Source organism: Pseudorca crassidens, chromosome 7 (assembly GCF_039906515.1).
Source record: "Pseudorca crassidens isolate mPseCra1 chromosome 7, mPseCra1.hap1, whole genome shotgun sequence".
Classification (NCBI taxonomy): domain Eukaryota; kingdom Metazoa; phylum Chordata; class Mammalia; order Artiodactyla; family Delphinidae; genus Pseudorca; species Pseudorca crassidens.
Window position 1 is genome coordinate 19,930,869 of NC_090302.1, and position 19,872 is coordinate 19,950,740.

The window sequence follows — 19,872 nt, forward strand, 5'->3', positions numbered from 1 at the left end:
ATCCGGGGTCTTTCTCAAACATGATCTTTCCACGTCCCTCCCGAGCTCAAAACTTGACATGCCTCCCCAGGGTGTGTCTTATGACCCAGTAACACGTACATTCGAGCTGGACCTTCACAGCCCTCCCTATTTAGCAGCAAATGACCTTTCTTTCCACTCCCTCTGAGGACCTTAGGTTCCAGCTGCCCTTCTCCCCCTCAACCCCTCCCCACCAGAAGCTAAACTCTTAACTCCTCACTGTGTCTCCAGCCTGGTACAGGGCCTGGCACCTGGGAGGCTCCAGAGAGTGCTTGAGGCCTCCACAGTGACCCTGAGGCCCAACCACCAGGAGCCTCTAAGAAGAGAAGCTCCCCCAATGCAGCCCTAACCTCAGCATCCGTCCCACGGCTCTCCCTCCAGACCCCACAGCAAACACTCACTTTGGCTCCAGGAGGGCCGGGGAGGCCTGGATTTCCATAAGGCCCAGGAGGACCCTGAAAGGGAAAAGAAAAAAGAGATGAGGGGAAAATAGGGGTCAGGGCCTGGCACTTCCGCCCACCCATCTGCTGGGTCTTCCCTAGTCAAGTCTCAGCAGTCTGGCCATAGCAGCTGCTTGCAGAGAGGCTCCCCTGATGCCCGGCCCCGTGCTAAGCACTTTCCGCGCATTATCTCACTTTAACCTATTAACCCACAAGGTAGGTGCTACCACGATTCCTATTTTCAAGATGAGGAAGCTGTTGCTCAGAGAGGTTTATAACTTTCTCAGGTCACCCAGCTGCTAAGGGGCAAAGCTAGATCTCAACCTCAGATGCGTGGCTTCAGAGCACAAGCCCTTAACCCCTGAATGTGACCACCTTTCTGTGCGCTCTCCACCTGGCCCCATGAGCCCCTCCCACACTCGCTTCCTCAGGCTCAGAGCACACTTAGCTGTTTGCTGCCCTGACCACGCCTGGTATGGATACTTCCTCTCTGTAACACTTTTTTTTTTTTTTTTTTTTGCGGTATGCAGGCCTCTCACTGTTGTGGCCTCTCCTGCTGCGGAGCACAGGCTCCAGACGCGCAGGCTCAGCGGCCATGGCTCACGGGCCCAGCTGCTCTGCGGTATGTGGGATCTTCCCGGACCGGGGCACGAACCCGCATCCCCTGCATCGGCAGGCGGACTCTCAACCACTGCGCCACCAGGGAAGCCCTGTGTATCATTTTGTCATGCTGTCCCATCATCTGGCATGCCTTTCCCACCCATCCCCTCCAGCTGAAACCCAACCCATTCTTCAAGGCCTGGCTTTAATGCCACCTCCTCCAAGGAACCTTCTGGGACTCTTCCTGCTAAAGGGAACCTCTCCAGACTTCAGACTCCAACTGGACTCTGTATGAGCCTCTGGAGTTGCGAGCCCAGCCAAGGGAGCACTTGGCCGCTCTGAACAAAGGGGCATCCCTCCTGTGGCCCCAACACGTAGTCAGAGCTCTCCCTTAGATTCCTACATGCTCTGAGCTTACAGGGCCCCCCAGGGACCACGAAGCAGCTGGGAAGACTGAACTCAGAGAGTCAGAGTCTTGGCCAAGGTCACACAGCAGAGTAGTGTCCAAGAGAGGGCCGGGACCCAGTTTTTTTGGCTTCAAGTCCAAGGCTTATTCGTGGCACTGGATTTTCCCAGGCCATATTTGAATCTCCCTTACAACAGCTGCGGCCTTATGTCCACTTTCTCTGCAAAGGCCCTGGGCTAGCGTCCTGCAGCCCAGTAATATAAACAGAGTCCTAAGAGTTGAGTACTTTCTGGAGGTCTTTTGTCCAACAGGAATAATCTGAGGCATTGGGGATGGAGACAGGCACCTCGAGGGGTGCCCCCTACTACAACAGCCTCTAGATACACTGCCCTTGTCCCTGCCCCCTCTTGACTCATCTGGCTGTGTATGAATTTGCTTCCTTCCTCTCTCTTCAAGGCCAACTTCCCAGCTGCAGCCTGTCACATTCTGCCCAAGGCACCTCCCTCTTCCTCCATGCCTGAGCTGGGACCCTCCCTTTCTCCATCCATGTGGAGGAGAAACAGAGTTGAGAGGCTCACTCAGTCTGGGGAATTTATAACGGTGTCATGGGTGACCTCCAAAATAATCAACCCTCCAGCCCCTTCCCAATATTTCACCAAACGCTGTCTCCTGGCACCTAGATGCAATATGGTCCCAGTTCTGAGCCTTCCCCCTCCCCAGCCTCAGTCTCCCCATCAGTTCCATGAATGACAGGGACTCATGGTGTCTAAGGAATCTGGAAGACCTCAGAGCTTCACCCCAGCCTGGGCTCCTGGGCTCTAACTTTAGAGCTCAGCCTGAATTGGGAAAAGGTTGGACGGGGGTGTTTGAGGAGGGGACCTTCACATCTAGCATCCTAGAACCAGGCATGGGCTGTGCCAGGCAATGTCAAGATTGACTACCTCTCCCCAGTTGTGCCCCCAGCTGCCCTAAAGATGGAGGGATAGAGCGCTCGGCTACCCCATCTGCAGCTTGTGAAGGTGAGGGCTTCCTGCTTTCCCATCCCCACTCCTCCACTCTTCTCCAGCCACTGCCTTGCAGAGAAATGAATCACATAGTTGACTGAGAGCCAAGCAGACCGACTCTACAAATGCTGCAGCCCAGAAAGCCGAGTGGAGGGAGGGCCTAGGGATTCCCCAGCATCCCTCGATGGGTCGAGGGAGTATGCAGAGGTGGAAAGGGGCCAGCCACAGAGCTTTGGATGACCTCAGATAAAGCCCTGACCCTCCCTGAGCCCCAGAACCACCATCTGTACAGAGGAACTGGGATTGTTTAATCCCCGCATTCTATTATCTTTGGCATTTTATGATCTATGGAATTTCCAGTCTAGAAACAGGGTGATGGGCAGCAGGGAGTGGGGAGTACTCCGAAAGCCTGAGAGGGATGTCAGGAGAGTCATTCCCTCACTTGTGGAATTTCAGAGCTGGTAGGAACTTTGGATGGAAATGCCTTACCATGATCCAGTGTTTTATAGATGTGGAAACTGAGGCCCAGAATAGGGAAGGGACTTGCCTAAGGTCACACAGCTTCTTGGGGGAAATGCTCTTGACTCCCAGACTAGAACCCATCGGCAACCATTTGCTCAGCACCTTCTGCACACAGGGTACTCTGCTAGGCATTGGGTGAAAAAGAAAAGTCAACAGCGCCTGTCTCTGGCCCAGAGAGGCTCAGTTGAGTTGATGGAAAAATTAGCGCAACAGGTAGTTTAAGAGTCAGACTGTCTGCTGCTCTGGAGTCAGACTGTCCGGGTTCCATCCTGGCTCTGGCATTTACTCTGTGTTTGAACTTATCGAAAGCAACTGAACACTTCTGAGCCTCAGTTTCCTCACTTGTAAAATGGGGATAGTATTGGAACTTACTTATCGGGAAGGCTGGGAAGACGGGATGAGATCCTGCATACGCCACCCAGGTGACAGAGTTCAGCGGTCAGTGTGAGCTTTGACAAAGGGACCCATGCCAGCCAGAGGGGCAGTGAAGTGCCGCAGGAGCGCCAGGAAGGAGGTGATCATCAGAAAAGGAGGCGGCATTTGATCTGAGCTATGGATGGAGGAGGAACTTGCCAAGGAGGACATGCCGGGTCAAGAGGACAGTCCAAACAAAGGCACAGAGGCTAGGGGCTCAGGAGGAGTTTGGAGGCCCAGGCAGACTGCTACGTCCAGGGGCCTCATCCTGGTCCCAGGCTACAAGGTCCCTTGGCCAGCATTGTCCATGATACCTCTGTGGTCCCCAGCTCTGGGCAAGTGCCCCATGGAGACTCCAAAGCCAGGAGGAAATGCCACTTCAGACAGCAGATTCCAGAGCCCTGGGCCCAGGGAGCACAGGGCCAGGTCTGGAGGGAACTAGGGCTCGAGTAATTGCATAACCAGAACCATCCTCTGGGCTCAGAGCTAAAAATATGCCCCAGGCAGCTATCTCTGCCAGGGCCTCGCCAGGCCCCCAGCGTGGGAAAGGCTGATTCAGCCTGGGCACAGATGCCAGGCGCCATGGGTCTGAGCCCTCTTGGGAAAACGACAGATTTCTCTCCAAGAGGACCCCTAAGAGTCCCAGTATTATATGATTAAGAGCCTGGGTTCCAGTCCTAGCTCTTCCATTTCCTAGTAATTTGGTTTTCTCATCCCTAAAATGAGAGTGGTCACACTGGCCCATGGGGGTCCTGGAAGGAGAGAGGATCAAAATAAGACAGCATTAAGTGACATGCCAGGCATAACAGACCAGAGCTGTTTTTCACTCCGAGGTTCCGGCTAGCTCCTACCAGCCACCAAAGCCCTGCCAAGCCATTCTCCAGACTCTGGTTGAACCTCTCAGCATGGGAAGCTCACCCCATCCCTGGCACGGCCCATCTGGTTGCCTGTGTCAGCATCGCTACCCCAGGTTGTCCCAGCAGAGACGGGAAGATGGATGCAAGTGTCATCCTCTCCCAAGTCAGCTTTTTTCCTGGACAAACACTAAAGCCCATCAGCTGAGGGGATGGGCAGAAACCCCTTCTCCACTCCAGGCTGCCAAGGGTGATACCCACAATAGACAGCATAGACTCTTCAAGAGGTTCTCACGGTCCCATGCCACGTCTGGCCACACAGTGCCCCCTAAGAGCCCTACGTCCACTCCAATGGACAAAGTGGAAAATGGGTGCCAGGCAGCATGAGGACACACAGCAAAGCTGAGACTTCAGGGGCGATGGGGTACAGGACACAGAGCCTACCAGAACGCAAAAGGACAGCGCGTGATCACTTACCCGAGGACCCCGTGCACCAGGAGGTCCAGGGAGCCCAGGCAGCCCAGGGGGACCCTGAATAAAAAGTAAGAAGACAGCATCAGTGCCCAGTGGCAGAAGAGAATGGAATCATGTAGTCATTCAACAAACCTATCCAGAGCTCTGAGCATGGAAACCCTATGGTTGAGAAGAGGGATCCCTTGAGGTACCTACCTGAGGAATGCATGCTCTTTGGGGTTTTCAGGCCATTGCAGCTGCTGTTTCTTGGTCTTTGAAGCGCTCATCTTTTATCACTCAACTAACTTAGGGTGTCGCCTCCTCCAGGAAGCCTTCCCTGATCCCTCCCCTAAGTTGGGCCAAGCCCTTTCTTTCCCTCTGCTTTAAAGGCCACTGTATTATATTTGGGGAATTATCTGCTTAGAAGCCCGTTGCTCCCACTAGACCATGGTCTCCTCAAAGGAACTAGTGGGATATGAGTCATCTCTCTCTCCCCAAGGCTCAGCAAGAGATCTCAGAGTTCAGCCAAGTTATCTGCAGAGCCTCAGCAGAGAAGGGACTTGTCCAAGGTCACACCAGCATCTCTGCACCACGGAGCGGCAGTGTAGCATCAAGGGTGTAAGCAAAGACTGCTGCATCAGACAGGCCTGGGTTCAAATCCCAGTGCTGCCACCTACCAGCTGGGTTTGGGCAAGTTCCTTAACCAGACTGTGCCAATAAAATGGAGTAATAATGCCCTCCTCATTGGATTATCGCGAGGATAAAATGAGATGGTAAACATATAACACAATGCCTAGTATGCAATCGTCACTCAAATGTTGCACCTATTCCAGCGGTCACAGCCGGGTCCAACCTTCATCACCACGCCCTGAGAACGTGCAACAGCCCGCTCACTTGTCTCCCTGCCTCCACCCTCTCCCCCCTCCACACAGCCTGGTTCACCTTCCCAAGGCATTCCCCCTGCTCAACAACATTCAATGGCTCCCCATTTCCCACATAAGACGGGCCTAACCCCGCATCATGGCATTCAGGGAGCACCTGTCTGGCCTCACCTCTCTTCCCTTCCCATAGGAAGCAAGTCAGCCCAGCAGACTTACAAAACCGCAGTCTGACCTTTGTTCAAATCCTGGTCTTGCCACTTAATAGCTGGAGACTTGGTGCAAGGCCTTCAGCCTGAGTCTCCACAGTTCTCCTTTACCACAGCTACTGCCCTGTCTACCCCAAAGGAGTGAATGAGGATTAACTAAGTGCCTGATGTAAAGAACTGAACACAGCCTTCAAAGGAAGCCAGGCTTTCAAGGATGTGTGAGGCCTGGGGAATTCATTTGTTTCAAATAACCATCAACGAGATTCCAGGTTTCCTGCCCAGAGTTAAAATCGGTGTTGAAAACCCAGTATGATTTGGCTGGTAATTAATCCAGATCTCACGCTGGGCAGCCTTGATTCACAGTTCTGGTCTGTGAACACCACGTGCTTGCTCGTCCATAAATAAAAATCAGAAGAGAGATCCAGACAGGCAGATATGGGTACCAAGGCCCCAGGGTCACTGGAAAGAGCCCCGGCCGGAGGGAGGGAGGCTCTGCGTGACCTAGTGCAAGTCCTGGCCATCTGAGCCTCCAGGTACCTCTGGCCAAACTGGCAGCAGGCAGCATTCCTTCCATCCAGAGCCCAGGGGCGGGGTGGACAGTTTCTAGTCTTTTATCTACCTCTGGGGGTTGGAGATTCAGGGCCAGCCTACTCTCTGCTCCTCCCTGGGAAGTAGTAGAATACAGTATAAGACAGGGGCCTGGGTCCACACTGGGCGCCCTCACTTCCTAGCTGTGTGGCTTTGGGCCAGCTCCCTCCAGCCTCCAAGGCTTCATTCCTTAACTGTAAAATGAGGCTGTACCAGAACCTAGCTGACAGGTAATCTGTAAAAAGTGCAAATCCTAGTGCCTGGTACACAGTTAACGCCCAGCAAGTTAGTGCTGTTTCTGTTAAGCAAGCTGCTGGAAACTCCCCAACTCAAAATTTTAAGTCACCTTCCCCAGCATCTGTTTGGGGGAGAGCAAAGGTTTCCCCTCCTAGAAGGTCCTCCTCGGCCCTATTCTTCCAGGTGACCCAGAATCAAGGGGAGGTGCGGGGTGCTGAGGCCAAGCGTTACTGCAGTACCTTTATCATGACTGAACCCTCTTCACGGATGAGAAACCACAGAGAGGCTCGGAGAGGCAAAGTGATCTGCTCAAGGCCACACAGCTAACAGGTAGGGCCTGGATTCAACCAAGGATCATTTGACTTGTTCTCTTATCCTGGGCAGCTTCCTCACAGGCAATCTCGGTCAGGTGCGTCGTGACTAGGTGCGCAAACTCGGGTAAGTCCCTTCCCCTGTGTGGGCATCTGTGAAATGACTATCCCAGAACCTTCCCAACACTGGCGTTCCCTGAATTTCTGTGGTGATGTCCTCCTCTAGGTTTTCCAATGGGAGAGAAACGGTGAGATCACGTCCATCTCCCAGAGAAGGTGGCCAAGGCCCGGAGGGGTGAAAGATGGTGCAGGGCTTCAGGGAGAGGCAGTCTCCGTGGGTGTAGCTCCCCGGTGGGCCCTGGGACAGCCACCACTGCAGTGGCCTGGACACACCCTCTTGGCATCCAGCCTGGAGTCTGACCTCATCCTTGACATCTGCAAAACAGACTCTAAGTGCCAGGCAGGACCCACGGCCCCGCCTGGTGATGTCAGTTCACAGCTGGACTCCTTGACATGGCAGCCCAGCAGCCCAGCTGCGGCCCCAGGCAGGCCTGACCCTCCCACACGCAGTGAGGCTGGGTGCCCCCTGCCCTTCTCGCTTGATCCGAGACCCTGCCTGCTCACCGTGCAGTGGAAAAACGCTGCCATTTCTTTCCAGGGCCCGAAGCCTGAGCGGGTGACTCCGGGATGATTCACAAGGCCAGGGTGGGATTTTTCCACTCCACGCTGCAAACAACGGGGCCTCTGAGAGGGCCTGGAGCTGAGGGGGAGGGGAGCGGGGGCTGCAGGCCTGTCTGGGGGAGGTGGACGAGGCCTGGGCTCGGGGCTCACGCAAACAGAGCCATGGAAACAACCAGGCAGCCGCTCTGGGCTTCCCCCAAGGGTCCTGGCCTCCAACAGTCAGGCCTAGGGGAACCCCATCCCCCGGAACAAGTCCACCCTTGTGTCCAGCTGCAATAGCCCGCCTGCCAAGCCTTGCAGAAGGAAGTAAGTCCTGGCTGGCATGGCCCCTGGCAGCAGGCAAGGAGAGGTTTCGCAGGCCTGGGATCTGGGAGACCTGAGTCCAGTCCTGAGTGAGCTGCTAACAGCCAGGTGACCCTGAGCAATGACCTTTCATTCTCTGGGTTTCTGCTCAGTGCCTGCTGCCTGGTAGGGAAGGCAGGAGATCTCAAAAGGCCCTCCCATCTCTAACCATCTGAGCTCACGATTATTCCCAAGGTTAGCCCAAAGGGCACTGAGCTTTCCTCAGTCTCTGTCCTAGGGAAGGGCCTACTGGGACAGGCCTTGAGCAGATTACTTCATCTCCCTATGCCTCTGGGTCTCAGTTTTCCCAGCTGTAAAATAGGAATACAATACCCCCCCTTTTTTTTCCCCCAAGATAATGTATACGCGTGCTGGTTATTCTCCATTTGCTCCCCAGATCCATTCTGTGCCCTGGGAAGCTGACCTCTACAGGCTGCACTGCCAGGCTTCCCCGCTCTCTGCTTCTGGCTGAGTTTGGTCAATGGGAGACCCCAGCAAGAAGCTTCTTCTTCCAGTAGAAGGAGAGGGCGGGTGGGGTATTTCTCTCCCTGCTCCCTCCTTGCTGTGCTATAGTTTGGTCCCAGCTCCTGTCCGAGACCCCTGTTCATGCTTTAACTCTCACTGGCTTCTAGCAACACCTTCCCCTCCCCTTGTAATTCACGTTGGACCCCATGTGCTTCTCCAGCCCCTGTTGATTCCTTTGATGATGCCAACACCTCTGTAAATAATGCCTTCCTTAAACTCTCCTCGATTACCCTGTTCTCTGCCTGGGGTCACACAAACTGCTTAGCACAGAGCCTGGCACGCAGCAGGAGCTCAAAAATCATATGCAAAGACAAAGCAAAATGCCCCTCCGTTCTCTTGGATTCTAGATGATACCAGTGTAAGGGGTGAATTGCTCAAGATCTAGCCCTGATTCCTAACTGCCAACGGCATGAAGGCCCTCCTGTGCCAGAACCTCTTGGTTCTCTTAGGGCAACAATGCCCCTACCTCAACCATTTGCACATCAACAATCAGCCACACACATCCACTGGAACCCATATTCTAAAGCTGGGTGCTTTACGCCTCTCATCTCAGACAACCCACACAACTTTGGAAAGGTAGGTGGTACCACACCCTTGTTTTACAGAGGCCAAAAACTGAGGTTCAGAGAGGTTAAGTGACTTGCCAAAGGTCACACAGCACCTAGCACCTAGAAGGCACTCATTCAACATTTGTTGAAAGAATGAAAAGATGGCTGGATAAGGGAATGGTTCAAACCCAGGTCATTCCAAATCCAAAGTCTGTGTGCTCTTGCACTACAAGCGCCTCCTTACTGCACCGGCAGCAAAGATCTGTGTAACCTCAAAGAGCCTGGCCTGCGTGTCAGGACAACCTGTTTTCCGTAAGGATCAAATTCCTTCATTCATCTCCCAGATAGTCATGGAGCATCTGCTGTGGGCCAGGCGCTCGGCCGGGTCTCCCCGAGGTAACGCTTGGAAAAAGTGCAAGGGTGTGCAAATGCCAGCAGCCTGATCGTGAATAAATAAGGCCTTGACTCGCCTCCTCCTGGGCGTGGGGCTTCTGTGCAGCTTCTGTGCGGCCTCTGTGAACCACAGCTTCCCCGCCCCTAGTCACCCGGGGCCAAGCTCAGCTTTTCCATGTTCCCCCTGCTCCTGGGGCTCCCACAGAGCTCCCTCCCGCAGTGCTACAACTCCTGGCAGGCCTGGGCCCACAGCTCTGTCTCAGCCTCTGCCAGTCTGTCCCGTGCCCCTCGAGAACCATGCAGAACTGGCCAGACACAGCCTTGAACACCCTCTCAGGCTCTGAAAGGTCCTGCAGTCATTTCTAAGAAGGGAGCTCTCCCAACACTGGGTCATAGCGAGGAGACAGCCCCAGGGAGAGGAAAGAAGTTCCCCAAATCACCCAGCAAATCGAAAACTCCAAGGCAGCCCTGGAGATTCCTCAACCGGCTTCCTCACAGGAGTTGGGAGCTATTACCGTCTGCAGAAACCAAAGCTTAGAGTGGGTCGGGACTGCAGAGCTAGTAAGGAGTGGAGCCAGGATTTAAACCCAGGTCTGCGTGTGCCCAGACTGGGGACAATTAAGCCCCATGTCCCGGGCAGCACAGCTTCTGCTCTGCTGGGGTTAGATCCTGAATGTACCTGAGGGTTTGGGGCGGGGATAAGAGAAAACAGAAGAAACACGAGTTCTTGTCACTGCTGTTCAAAGATGCCACCTCAATGAATAATTTCTGATATCTGGTGAAATATAAATGACCAGTTCGCCACCAGTTTGCCACAGCGGACTGGACAAAGCTTCTAGAAGCTTCTTGGTTCCTACTGGAGTGAGACTAGGTTCCGAGCCGGGGGGAGGGTGGGATTAGGGGACAGCACGGGACATGAGGCAGCATGGCACCCGGGCACACTGATGTCTTCCCTCTTGCCCTCATCTGTTCTGGGCTGGAGAAGGAGGAAGAGCCATGGTCCTCACTGAAGCTGCATCCCAGCTCCTCCTGCAAGAACATGCTGCGTGCCCTTGGCCAAGTCTTTTGTCTCCCCAACCCTGGTCCTCTCATCTGTAGAGGAGGGGTTAGTGCACACATCCTACCCGCCTGGATCAGTTTCTACAAGGTCCTAAAGGGAGATGCCACGTGTGTGGAAGTAACTCATGAACGTGATAGGTACAGAAACAGAAGATTTTTTAGACATTGAACTCTTCACTTGAGACCAAGGACAGGGCCTGACACAGCGCTGAAGCCCTCAGCCTCTCAGCCCTGAGTCCTAGGGTCTCAGAGCAGACACTCGGGGTGGGGGGTGGGGGGCGGCGGGGACTGGAATGTGCTGATCTTGGAGTCTGGAGCTGGGGCGTACACTTCAGCTCTGCCTCCCACGTGCTGTGTGGCTTCTGAGCGAATCCTGGCCCTTTCTGGACACAGTGTCTAGGCTCCTTACCCGCTCAATGATGAGGGTGAACTGAATGGTCCCTGAACAGGTCAACTCCAGCACCTTCTTTGATAAGGGGGGAAGTTCAAGACCAGATCTGGCGGGAGGCCTCACCTCCTGCTGACCCACATCACCAAAGCCCAGGAGGCTCAGGCACCCGAAAGGCCCAGCGGCAGAGTCTACACCCTGAAAGCCTGCTGCTGCTCCAGTTCTGCTGGCTTGGACACGGCCTCCCTCATTCCACGTCACACACAGCCTTGGGGGACAGGATTGGCCTCCTCCACTCGGCGGGGGGACCTTTCACCCCCTTTGACCTCACAGCCAGTGAGGCCAACCCCTCCACAGCTTGGGAAGCTGAGCTATCACAGGCCAAAGGTACCTGGTGCCCGAGTACGACTGGGTAGCCTGGAGGGGTGAAAAGGGTTTCTCCTGCTTCGCTCAGCTCCCCACTCCATACCCTGCCAAGTTCAGAGCACGGGACTTGAGCAGAATGTTGACATAATTGCAAAGCAATGCATACAATTTCCGTAAGTTCTACAATATGGTTATAATAAAAACGGGCTCTCGGTCCCCTTGGAGACAGGCTGAATAAATATTATTCCTAATGATTATTAAAACTCATTAAGTGTGTTTGTAAGGCCTGGGAATTCCCAGTATCTGCCACTGTCTCCACATTGTGGGGAGCCTAACCCCAAGCACAGAGCCTGGTGGGCGATCCGGCGCCGGGAAGGAGGAACCCACACGGTGGTCATCTCCAAGGAAGGAGAACAGAGCAGAGGCCCGAGCTTTCTGGAAACTCCATCTTATCATTCCCCACCCGGAGGAATTGGCCTCCAGCTGCAGAAAGGTCGCTGCCCCTGGAGACCGTCCCAGGCATGCCGGAGGCATCGACCCTGAGACCGTTTCCTGCACGTGGAAGGTTCTTTCTCTCTTCCTTGACCCTCCTCACCCCGAACTCCTCTACCAGGGGCCACACATCAAATGTCTACAGGAGCCAGGCAGGTAACAGAAACAAGATGAAAGGACTGGGTTTGAAGGCCAAGCGGGAGACGTGTGGACAGGCACACACAGGAGGGGGCCTGTCCTGTCTAAGGCAGCAGCCCTGACACAGCCGCAGCCCACGGGCCACTGCATCTCTCCCTCTTCCAAGAAAGAGGTCACCCAGTCTTCTAGAAGAAATCTCTCACATTTAAAAAAATATTAATAACTTATTAAACATTTTTAAACAATGCTGCACGTGCAAAAGAAAACACACTCAGCCCTACCCGTGTGCGACCTTCGCCTGAAACTCGCAGACAAGCTGGTGAGCTGGAGGAACCCTGTTCCAGGGCTCAGGCCTTTGGGCACTGCGTAACCTGGGGCCAGTCAGTTCGTGGTTTTCCTTAAGCTGCTCAACCTTTACAGTGAGGCTAGCAAAGAGGGACTTGGGGCCTGGGTTAACCAAAGCCCAGGGTTTGCTCTTACCTGGAGAGGGCCACCCGACCCAAGCCCACCCCAGGGGATCACACATCTGGGGCAGGATGTGCAGTCATGAATACAGCCGAGGTGGAGGCATGGGGGACCCGGGTTGGAGTCAAGGCCCTGCCTGTAAGCAGCTCCCTGCTCTAAGCTGCTTCACTTCCTCTGCCCCGACCAGGAGCAACTGCCTACCTGCCCCAGTCACCCGCTCAAGCTCCAGGCAGCAGGCACACCCCACCCAGTCTTACCGGTAAACCACAGTCTCCCTTGGGCCCCGGAGGTCCCATCAGCAGCAGGAAAGGTGTGGGTCCCACCAGGTGGAAGAACGAAGAGCCAGTGCTCATGGGCTGGGGGCTGGAGGACAGGAATGGCGCCGGGGCCAGCACCGGGGCCGGGGTGGTCTGCTGGCTGGGCCGCAGCTGCCTGGGGCTCGGCCCAGTTGTCGGATGGTTAACTGGGACATCCCTGGCTGCCTTCCCAGGTCTGAGAGGGACGGCCTTCCAGGGGCTGCTCTTGGATCTGACTTTCTTTGCGGCTTCTGGTCCAGTGGGTTTCTTGCTTCCAGTGGGGGCTGAACCAGGAGCGAGGGTGGGAGGCATCGCTGTGGCCTGGGGCCGAGCAGTCCTGGAAGCTCTAGGACTGGGGGCAGGTGAGGGGGGCAGGCCGGCGGGTCGGGGAGGTGTGTGCGTGTTGGTGGGGGCAGGGGCTAGCTCACTGACATGACTGCTCGTCTTGGCCTCCGCCTGGGCCACTGGGGGAAAAGACCTCTTAGAGGAGCTGGCAGCAGGAGGTAGGGGCCGGGTGCTGGGTGCTGGCTGTCTGGGTGTCACAGGGTTCCTCTGGATAGGCTTCACTGTGGGACAGGAGACTTTGTCAGGAGCTGGGTGGGAAGTGGGTAGCACCGGCTTCTTGGTTGGGGGGGCTGCCTTTGTGAAGGAAGGCGGAGCTGCCTTCCGGGTGGGGCGGGGACTTTTGACAGGGGCCATCGAAGGAGAAGGGCCCGAAGGCTTGGTGGGGTGACTTTTGGGGATTTTGGTGGCTGTGCTCTTCTGCAGTGGCTGGACAGGCCTGGTGGAGCTGGCGGGAGAGGCTGGGGGCACGGGAGGCAGCCCTTCACTGGCTGACAGCCTGGCAGGTGGCAGGAGGGTCCGGGCTGGGCCTCCACCCGTGAAGGGCTGGTGCGGGCCTGTGCTGCTAGTCCTTAGGGGCTTGGCGGGCACGGCAGGCATCACAGTCACCCTGGGCCCCCTGCCTGCTGGCCGTGACGCCCGGGCTGGCGTGGCAGTGGTCAGGTTCTCCAGGCCCAGCAGGGCAAGGTTGGTCTGGAAGGTGAGGGGTGTGCCAGAGCCTCGGGGGAGGAAGGGTCCCAGCTGGGGCCGGTACGTGTCAGCCTGTCCACACTGCTTTCTCAGGTGGGTACAGTAATTGTGAGCGACCTGCGTCACGGGGTAGATACTGAACTGACACAGGGCACCTTCAAACTGGACTGCGTGTGGGCTCATCTTCCCAAAAAGGAACACGCCCTCAGGGTCAAGTGCTGGGTCCCTGTGGAACGGCAGCGGGACAGGCACCCGGTGCTGCCCGCAGGCCGTCACCAGGGTGACGGTGCGGCCGCGGAGCTCCAGGGCCAGGTGATGCCAGTGCCCGTCGTGCATGTCGAGGTCAAAGGCCACGGAGCGCCGGGGCCCCAGGTGGACGACTGTCTTGCCGGGGAGGAACTGCAGGCCCAGCTGCAGCTTGTGCTTCCGGCTGCGGACGGCGAAGAGGAAGGCATGGTTCACCCGGTGGGAGCAGAGGCTCAGCACCAGTGCCAACTCTGTGCCCAGGGCGGCAGGGACGACGGCAGCCGTGGGGGCCTGGAGCCGGGCCCGCTGCGTAAAGATGAATCCTGACTGGAACGGAATGACCCCTGGGGGCGGGGGGCTCCGGCCGCCCGCTGCCTTCGTCCAGCTGAGGCCCAGCTTTTGGAGGACGTCCACATCTGGAGAGGGAGGGCAGAGGGGGAGAGGACACAGTCAGGGCCTGCTTCCGGCTGCACAGACGGTGAGGACAGTCCACCCGCTGCTACCTGCTGCCCCATGGCTGTGGCTGATAGCACAGAGCTGGAACCAATCCCTCGTCTGGCTACGTGATCCTGCATATGCAGACCGTCCTCCACTTATGATACAGTTACATCCCGATAAAGCCAAGGTAAGTTGAAAACATCCTAAGTCAAAAATGCATTTAATACACCTAACCTACGGAACATCACGGCTTAGCCTAGCCTACCTTAAACAGGCTCGGAACACTTACGTTAGCCTACGGTTGGGCTAAATCATCTCACACAAAGCCTACTTTATAACAAAGTGCTGAATATCTCACGTAATTTACTGAATACTATAAGTGAGAAACAGAATGGTTGTACTGGTTCAGAATGGTTTAAGTGTATTGGTTGTTTCCCCTCATGGTCTCGCGGCTGATTGCGAGCTGTGGCTGCCGCTGCCCAGCATCACGAGAGAGTTTCATACTGCATATTGCTGGCCTGGGGAAGGATCAAAATCAAAAACTCGAAGTACGGTTTCACTTTCGCACCATCATCAACTCAAAAAATCATAAAATCGAAACATCGTAAGTTAGGGACCATCTGTAGCGGCTAAAAACACAGGCTCTGGAGCCAAACTTCCTGAGTTCAAATCCCACGACTTACTAGCCTTGTGACTTCAGTGCCTCGGTTTTCCCATCTTTTAAATGGGGTAATAGTAATACCAAACTCAGAAGGACGTTGTGAAGATTAAATGAGAATGCACTTGGAAAAACATGCCTGGCGCAAAATAAGCACTTTTGAAGGAGAGCTATTAATATTAAACATCACGATGACCACCAAATGCTAGAACTAAGGGTATAAGAGCCTGCCCAGCATGGTTTGTTTCCCCTTCTCTCTTCCTTGAAAGCCATATCCTCCAGGAAGCTGGCCCATAAGTGAGGGAACGACAGGAATGTTCATGTCACCAGAGCTTGGGAAGGCTGTCCAGGGGACCTGACTAGTTTCACCATCGTTTTCACCCAGTCTCCTTCCCACCCCCGAAGTCTCTCTCAGGCTGGAGCAGACTGGGGGAGCTGCTGTCTACACAGAAGGCAGAGGACATTTCCAACGACTCCCTTCCTCCCTGTGTGGCCTTGGACAGAGCAGAGGAAGTAATCGAGGCATCCCTGCAAACTCTGTCCTCTGGCGAAGCGTCTGGACATGGGACCGTGGTCTGGCCAGGTCACATCCGCCTGGTAATTATGCCGACTGGGCTTGCCAGAGCAAAAGGAGGGCTTCCAGGGTGTTTATGGAAAGGTTTCCTGACCTTGCCTCTCGTCGGGTCATTCGACCTCCCCCAGTTGGCTGAGCTGCCAGTGTCTGCAGAAGCCTGCTCAGGAGCTCCATCTCAGCAGGAAAGGAGAGGCTGCCTCCGGAACTGGGTTCTGGGAAAGGTCCTCAGGCCCCCTCCTCTGGGCTCAGCATCCTAACCCCTGAGTGTGGAATGCTCTCTCCCTCATCACCTGGAGCAAGAGGGGGGTGCACGGGGCTGAATGCAACCAGCTCTTAGTAGACCCTAGGTCAACCACTGTGAGATGGACAGGTGGATGGACAGAGAGATAAATGGGCTGGAAAAAGCTGAGAACCTGAGTGCTGGTAACATGGCAGCATAATGGTTCCATAGCGGGCTCTGGAGTCAGAAGGCTGGACTTCAGAGCCAGACAAGACCACCTGTGAGTCCAGACCCTGAGCCTCAGTTCTCTCTGCTGTAAAACGAGGCTGCAAAGAGTGCCTACCTCATCGAGGTGTTGGGAGATGAAACGGAGGTCTTCCTTATTATCTATCCTCACCCACCCCTGCATCAGGTACCTCTGGCCAAGTCTATTCCTGCCCCCCAGGCCTCAGTTCCCCTGCCTGAAAGACAAGGGAAACCAGACCTGGAGGTGGCCACAAAGTGCTAAGAATGTTCTAAGAACTCTGTAGCTGTAGGCTGCTGTTTCACGTTGGCTTGGATTGAAGACTCTTATTCTTCCCTAGGACCCGAGGGCCTTCACTTCCCTTCAAATTTCTCCTTTCTCCCACCTGTCTGTCCCCAAGTCCTAAGGTAAAATAAACCACACTGTTTAAGGACTGTGAGTAGTAGCATACTTTATACGTTTAATCACTGAAAGCCTCTTACTATCGTAAGATACTTCTCACTATAAACAACTTAAAAGGGAGGAGCCACTTGTAATGACAGAAAGTCACTGCTCCCTGTCCCACCTCGGCAGCCCCTGAGAGGCTCTCAGGCCTGCACACATCTCTCCCTGCACCCTGCAACTTACAGCCGCTTGCGCTCCCTCAGGGAAGATGACAACCGGCCGGGCCAGGTGGCACCGAGGAGGTTTCCCTTATCATCCTCTCCAGATGGGTTTTGTTTTTGTTTTTGTTTTTTTTTGCTGCATTGGGTCTTCATTGCTGCACACGGGCTTTCTCTAGTTGTGGCGAGCGGGGGCTACTCTTAGTTGTGGTGCGCGGGCTTCTCATTGCGGTGGCTTCTCTTGCTGCGGAGCATGGGCTCTAGGGCACGCGGGCTTCAGTAGCTGTGGCGCATGGGCTCAGTAGTTGTGGCTCACGGGCTCTAGAGCGCAGGCTCAGTAGCTGTGGCTCAAGGGCTTAGTCGCTCCGCGGCATGTGGGATCTTCCCGGACCAGGGCTTGAACCCGTGTCCCCTGCATTGGCAGGAGGATTCTTAACCACTGCGCCACCAGGGAAGCCCTCCACGTGGGTTTTTAAGCTGACACCAGGCAGTCTCCAGGCCTCCCCTGCACACTACCTGCAGCTCAGGGGCCAAGTCCCCAACTCTGCTACCTGGAACTGACACAGGTGGTCACTGCTAAGCCTCCGGGAGCCTCTGACCACTGTGGGCTCCACGGGGATAGAGAAGGGCTGCTCTTGCCCAAACTTTTCAGGTAGTATATAATTAACAATAAGAAGAAGAACTAACATTTATTGAGCACTTACTATGTGCTTTACATGGGTTATCTCTCTCTATTCTCTCAATCATTTATACAGCGGGTACTGTTTATTATCCCCATTTTACAGAGGAGGGTCAGAAAACTGAGCGATAGTAACTTGCCCAAGGTCACACAGCTTATAATAAAAGGCCCAGCTGGCCCCCGGGTCTTTGTCCTTCCTTCGTCACTACGCTATCCTATCCTGCGCTGGAGCCCCTAGACTGGTTGGAAGGCAGGGTGGAGACACATCCAGAATCCCATCAGGGGAGAGGAGCTGGGGGACAGGGGAATGAATTCAGCCCAAAACCAAGATGGAGGGACCCGGCCAGCTGGCCACAGCAAGATCCCTTTATTACGTAAACCGGGCTCCACACTGCTCCAGCCTCTCCTCGCCACCCCCCTAGTGCCTGACTCAGGACTCTGGACAGCTGTTCACCTACTCTGTGGGGGAAAGAGCAAGCTCGGAAAATATGACATTTGCACAAAATGTTGCTGGGCAGCAGGAGTCTCTTCCGGGCACAGCCGTCCCCTTCCAGGAGCCCAATCCCTGCCCGGTGGCCAGGTCAGGCCACAGGGGCTCTGGGAGTGCCCGGCCGCCTGCCCGTGCTGGGCGGGCGTGGAGGAGGGGGAGGGGCTGCTATTTTAAGTGGCATTGTGGCCGCTTGACAAACAGATGTGGGAGACGTTTCAGTTTCCGTGGGCAGTGGTGTAGCCAGCCTCCCGCTGCCTGGGCCCTCTGGACAGCTCCTCAGGGATAGCCGGAAAGAGCGGCATCTCACAGGAAGGGGAGGGCGGGTCACAGGCGTGGGCAGTGATGGCGGTGGCCTTTGTGCCTCTTGTTAGCACTTCTTGGGGGTACCCATTGGACAGAGGGACAACTGCAGCCTACTGACCCAAAGTAACTTACATTCTGCCCTGGAGAGGAACAAAAGCATCACCTTTCCACATTTCTGCACTGAGCCCTTTCTACCCTTCACAAAACATCAAACATGATTCTCTCAAGCCCAGAGAGAAATTTGCCAATGACTGGCTCCATTCTACTGATGAGAAAGTCGAGGCACTGAGTTCCAATTAGGGGAACTGATGTCTCCTACCCCTGCATTCTCAGATCCCTTCTGTCCTCCTCTGTCTCCCCCTGGACAAAGAGAAGAGAGATTTACCTTCAGGAGCTCCTTGGGTGGAAGCCAGGTGACAGGCAAGGGAGACTAAGATCCAGGTGAAGAGAAACCCCCTAGAGACCAGGAGACACAAGCAGATGTGACATCAGCTTCCACCTCTCACGTCCAGGTCCAGGTCCAGCCAGGGAGTTGGGAGTGGATCACCCAGCCCCAGTCCCACCCCAGTCCCGCCCAGGGGAGGCAGGAAGCGAGGCACAGGCTCCAGGGCTCCGTCGGACCAGCCCACGCTCCCGGGGGTCCAGGCACAGCCTCTTGGGGTAGGACCCGCTTACACAGTACAAATACAACCTCGCTTTTCACAGATCAATAAACCAAGGTCACCGGGCGGGAACTAGTAGGCAGGAAGCCCTGCCCTGGGCCGTCAGGAGACCCAGGGTCCAGCTCAAAGTCTGCCGCGACTCACTGGGCAACGAGGGAACAGCCCCTGCCGCTCCCCGTCTCTGGGCCTCAGTCTCTCCATCCGTCCTGTGGCCTTGAGATCTTGAGGCCCAGCGGGCAGCAGAGCCAGGGCTGAAAGGTCAGTGGGAAGACCAGGCTGCTCTGCTTAGATGACGGGTAAACTTTGCAAAGGGCAGGAAAGATGAGAAGTCAATCTCCAGACTCACGGCGGAGGGCGGGAGAAGACCCCTTAGCCAGGACCAGTGTGTGCTAAGGAATCTGCCTCCTGGCTTCATGCTGATAGGAAATGGGAGAGAGCGAAGGAGAGAAGGGGAGACGACGGGGAGTCAGGCCCCCACGGGTGCAGACCTGGCCCCATTGCTTACCAGCTGTATGACCCTGGATGAGTCCCTCCGCCTCCCTGAGTCTGTCTCCTCCTCTGCAACTCGGCTGACACTCCCTATCTCGCAAGTCAGGCGTGAGGATTAAATGAGCTCATGCATGTCAAGGGCTCGGCCTGTTGCCAGCCACCAAAGTGCTTCTTATTCTTAGACCAACCCTGCTGCCCCTGCACTCTGGGGCCCGGAAGGGTTAATGCTCTGCTCAGGGGATCCTGCCAAGATGGGCAGAGGCAGTGATCCGATCTCACCTTCCTGTGGGAGCAGCCACTGGCGACACCCGAAGCCACCAGGGCATCTGATCCCGAGGCAGGCAAAGGGGAGGGCAGCACGTGGCCAGAGTCGGCCAGCTAGGATGCAGGCAGAGAGAGCCCCGACAGGCGGGTGGTGAGGGCAAAGGCTGGGACACGTGGGCCCAGGATCCATTTTCAAGAGAAAGCCTAGGATGATGTGCTTCTGGGGAATCACGTAATCCAGGAAACCCATCTGCCAGGGTGGATGTCTGGAGTCCCGGGTTCTTCCCAGCTCCCTGGGAGCCTTGGAAAACACCCTCTGATTTAATACCAAGTACTCCAATTTA

General features: G+C 55.5%; 1 protein-coding gene across 4 annotated transcripts in view; it reads right to left on the minus strand.

Moving 5' to 3' along the window:
• Positions 1 to 19,872, minus strand: part of COL27A1 (collagen type XXVII alpha 1 chain) — a 144,607-nt gene that overhangs the window by 117,893 nt on the left and 6,842 nt on the right. For all 4 annotated transcript variants that reach the window (XR_010944888.1, XM_067743556.1, XM_067743557.1 and 1 more), the window contains exons 2-5: positions 18,499 to 18,569; positions 12,589 to 14,321; positions 4,736 to 4,789; positions 420 to 473 (exon numbers count right to left, since the gene is read on the minus strand). Coding sequence is in view for 3 of the 4 variants with exons in the window: in XM_067743556.1 (XP_067599657.1) it covers positions 420 to 473; positions 4,736 to 4,789; positions 12,589 to 14,321; positions 18,499 to 18,569 (1,912 nt within the window). In the remaining variant the exon portion in view is untranslated. The remainder of the gene's footprint in view (positions 1 to 419; positions 474 to 4,735; positions 4,790 to 12,588; positions 14,322 to 18,498; positions 18,570 to 19,872) is intronic.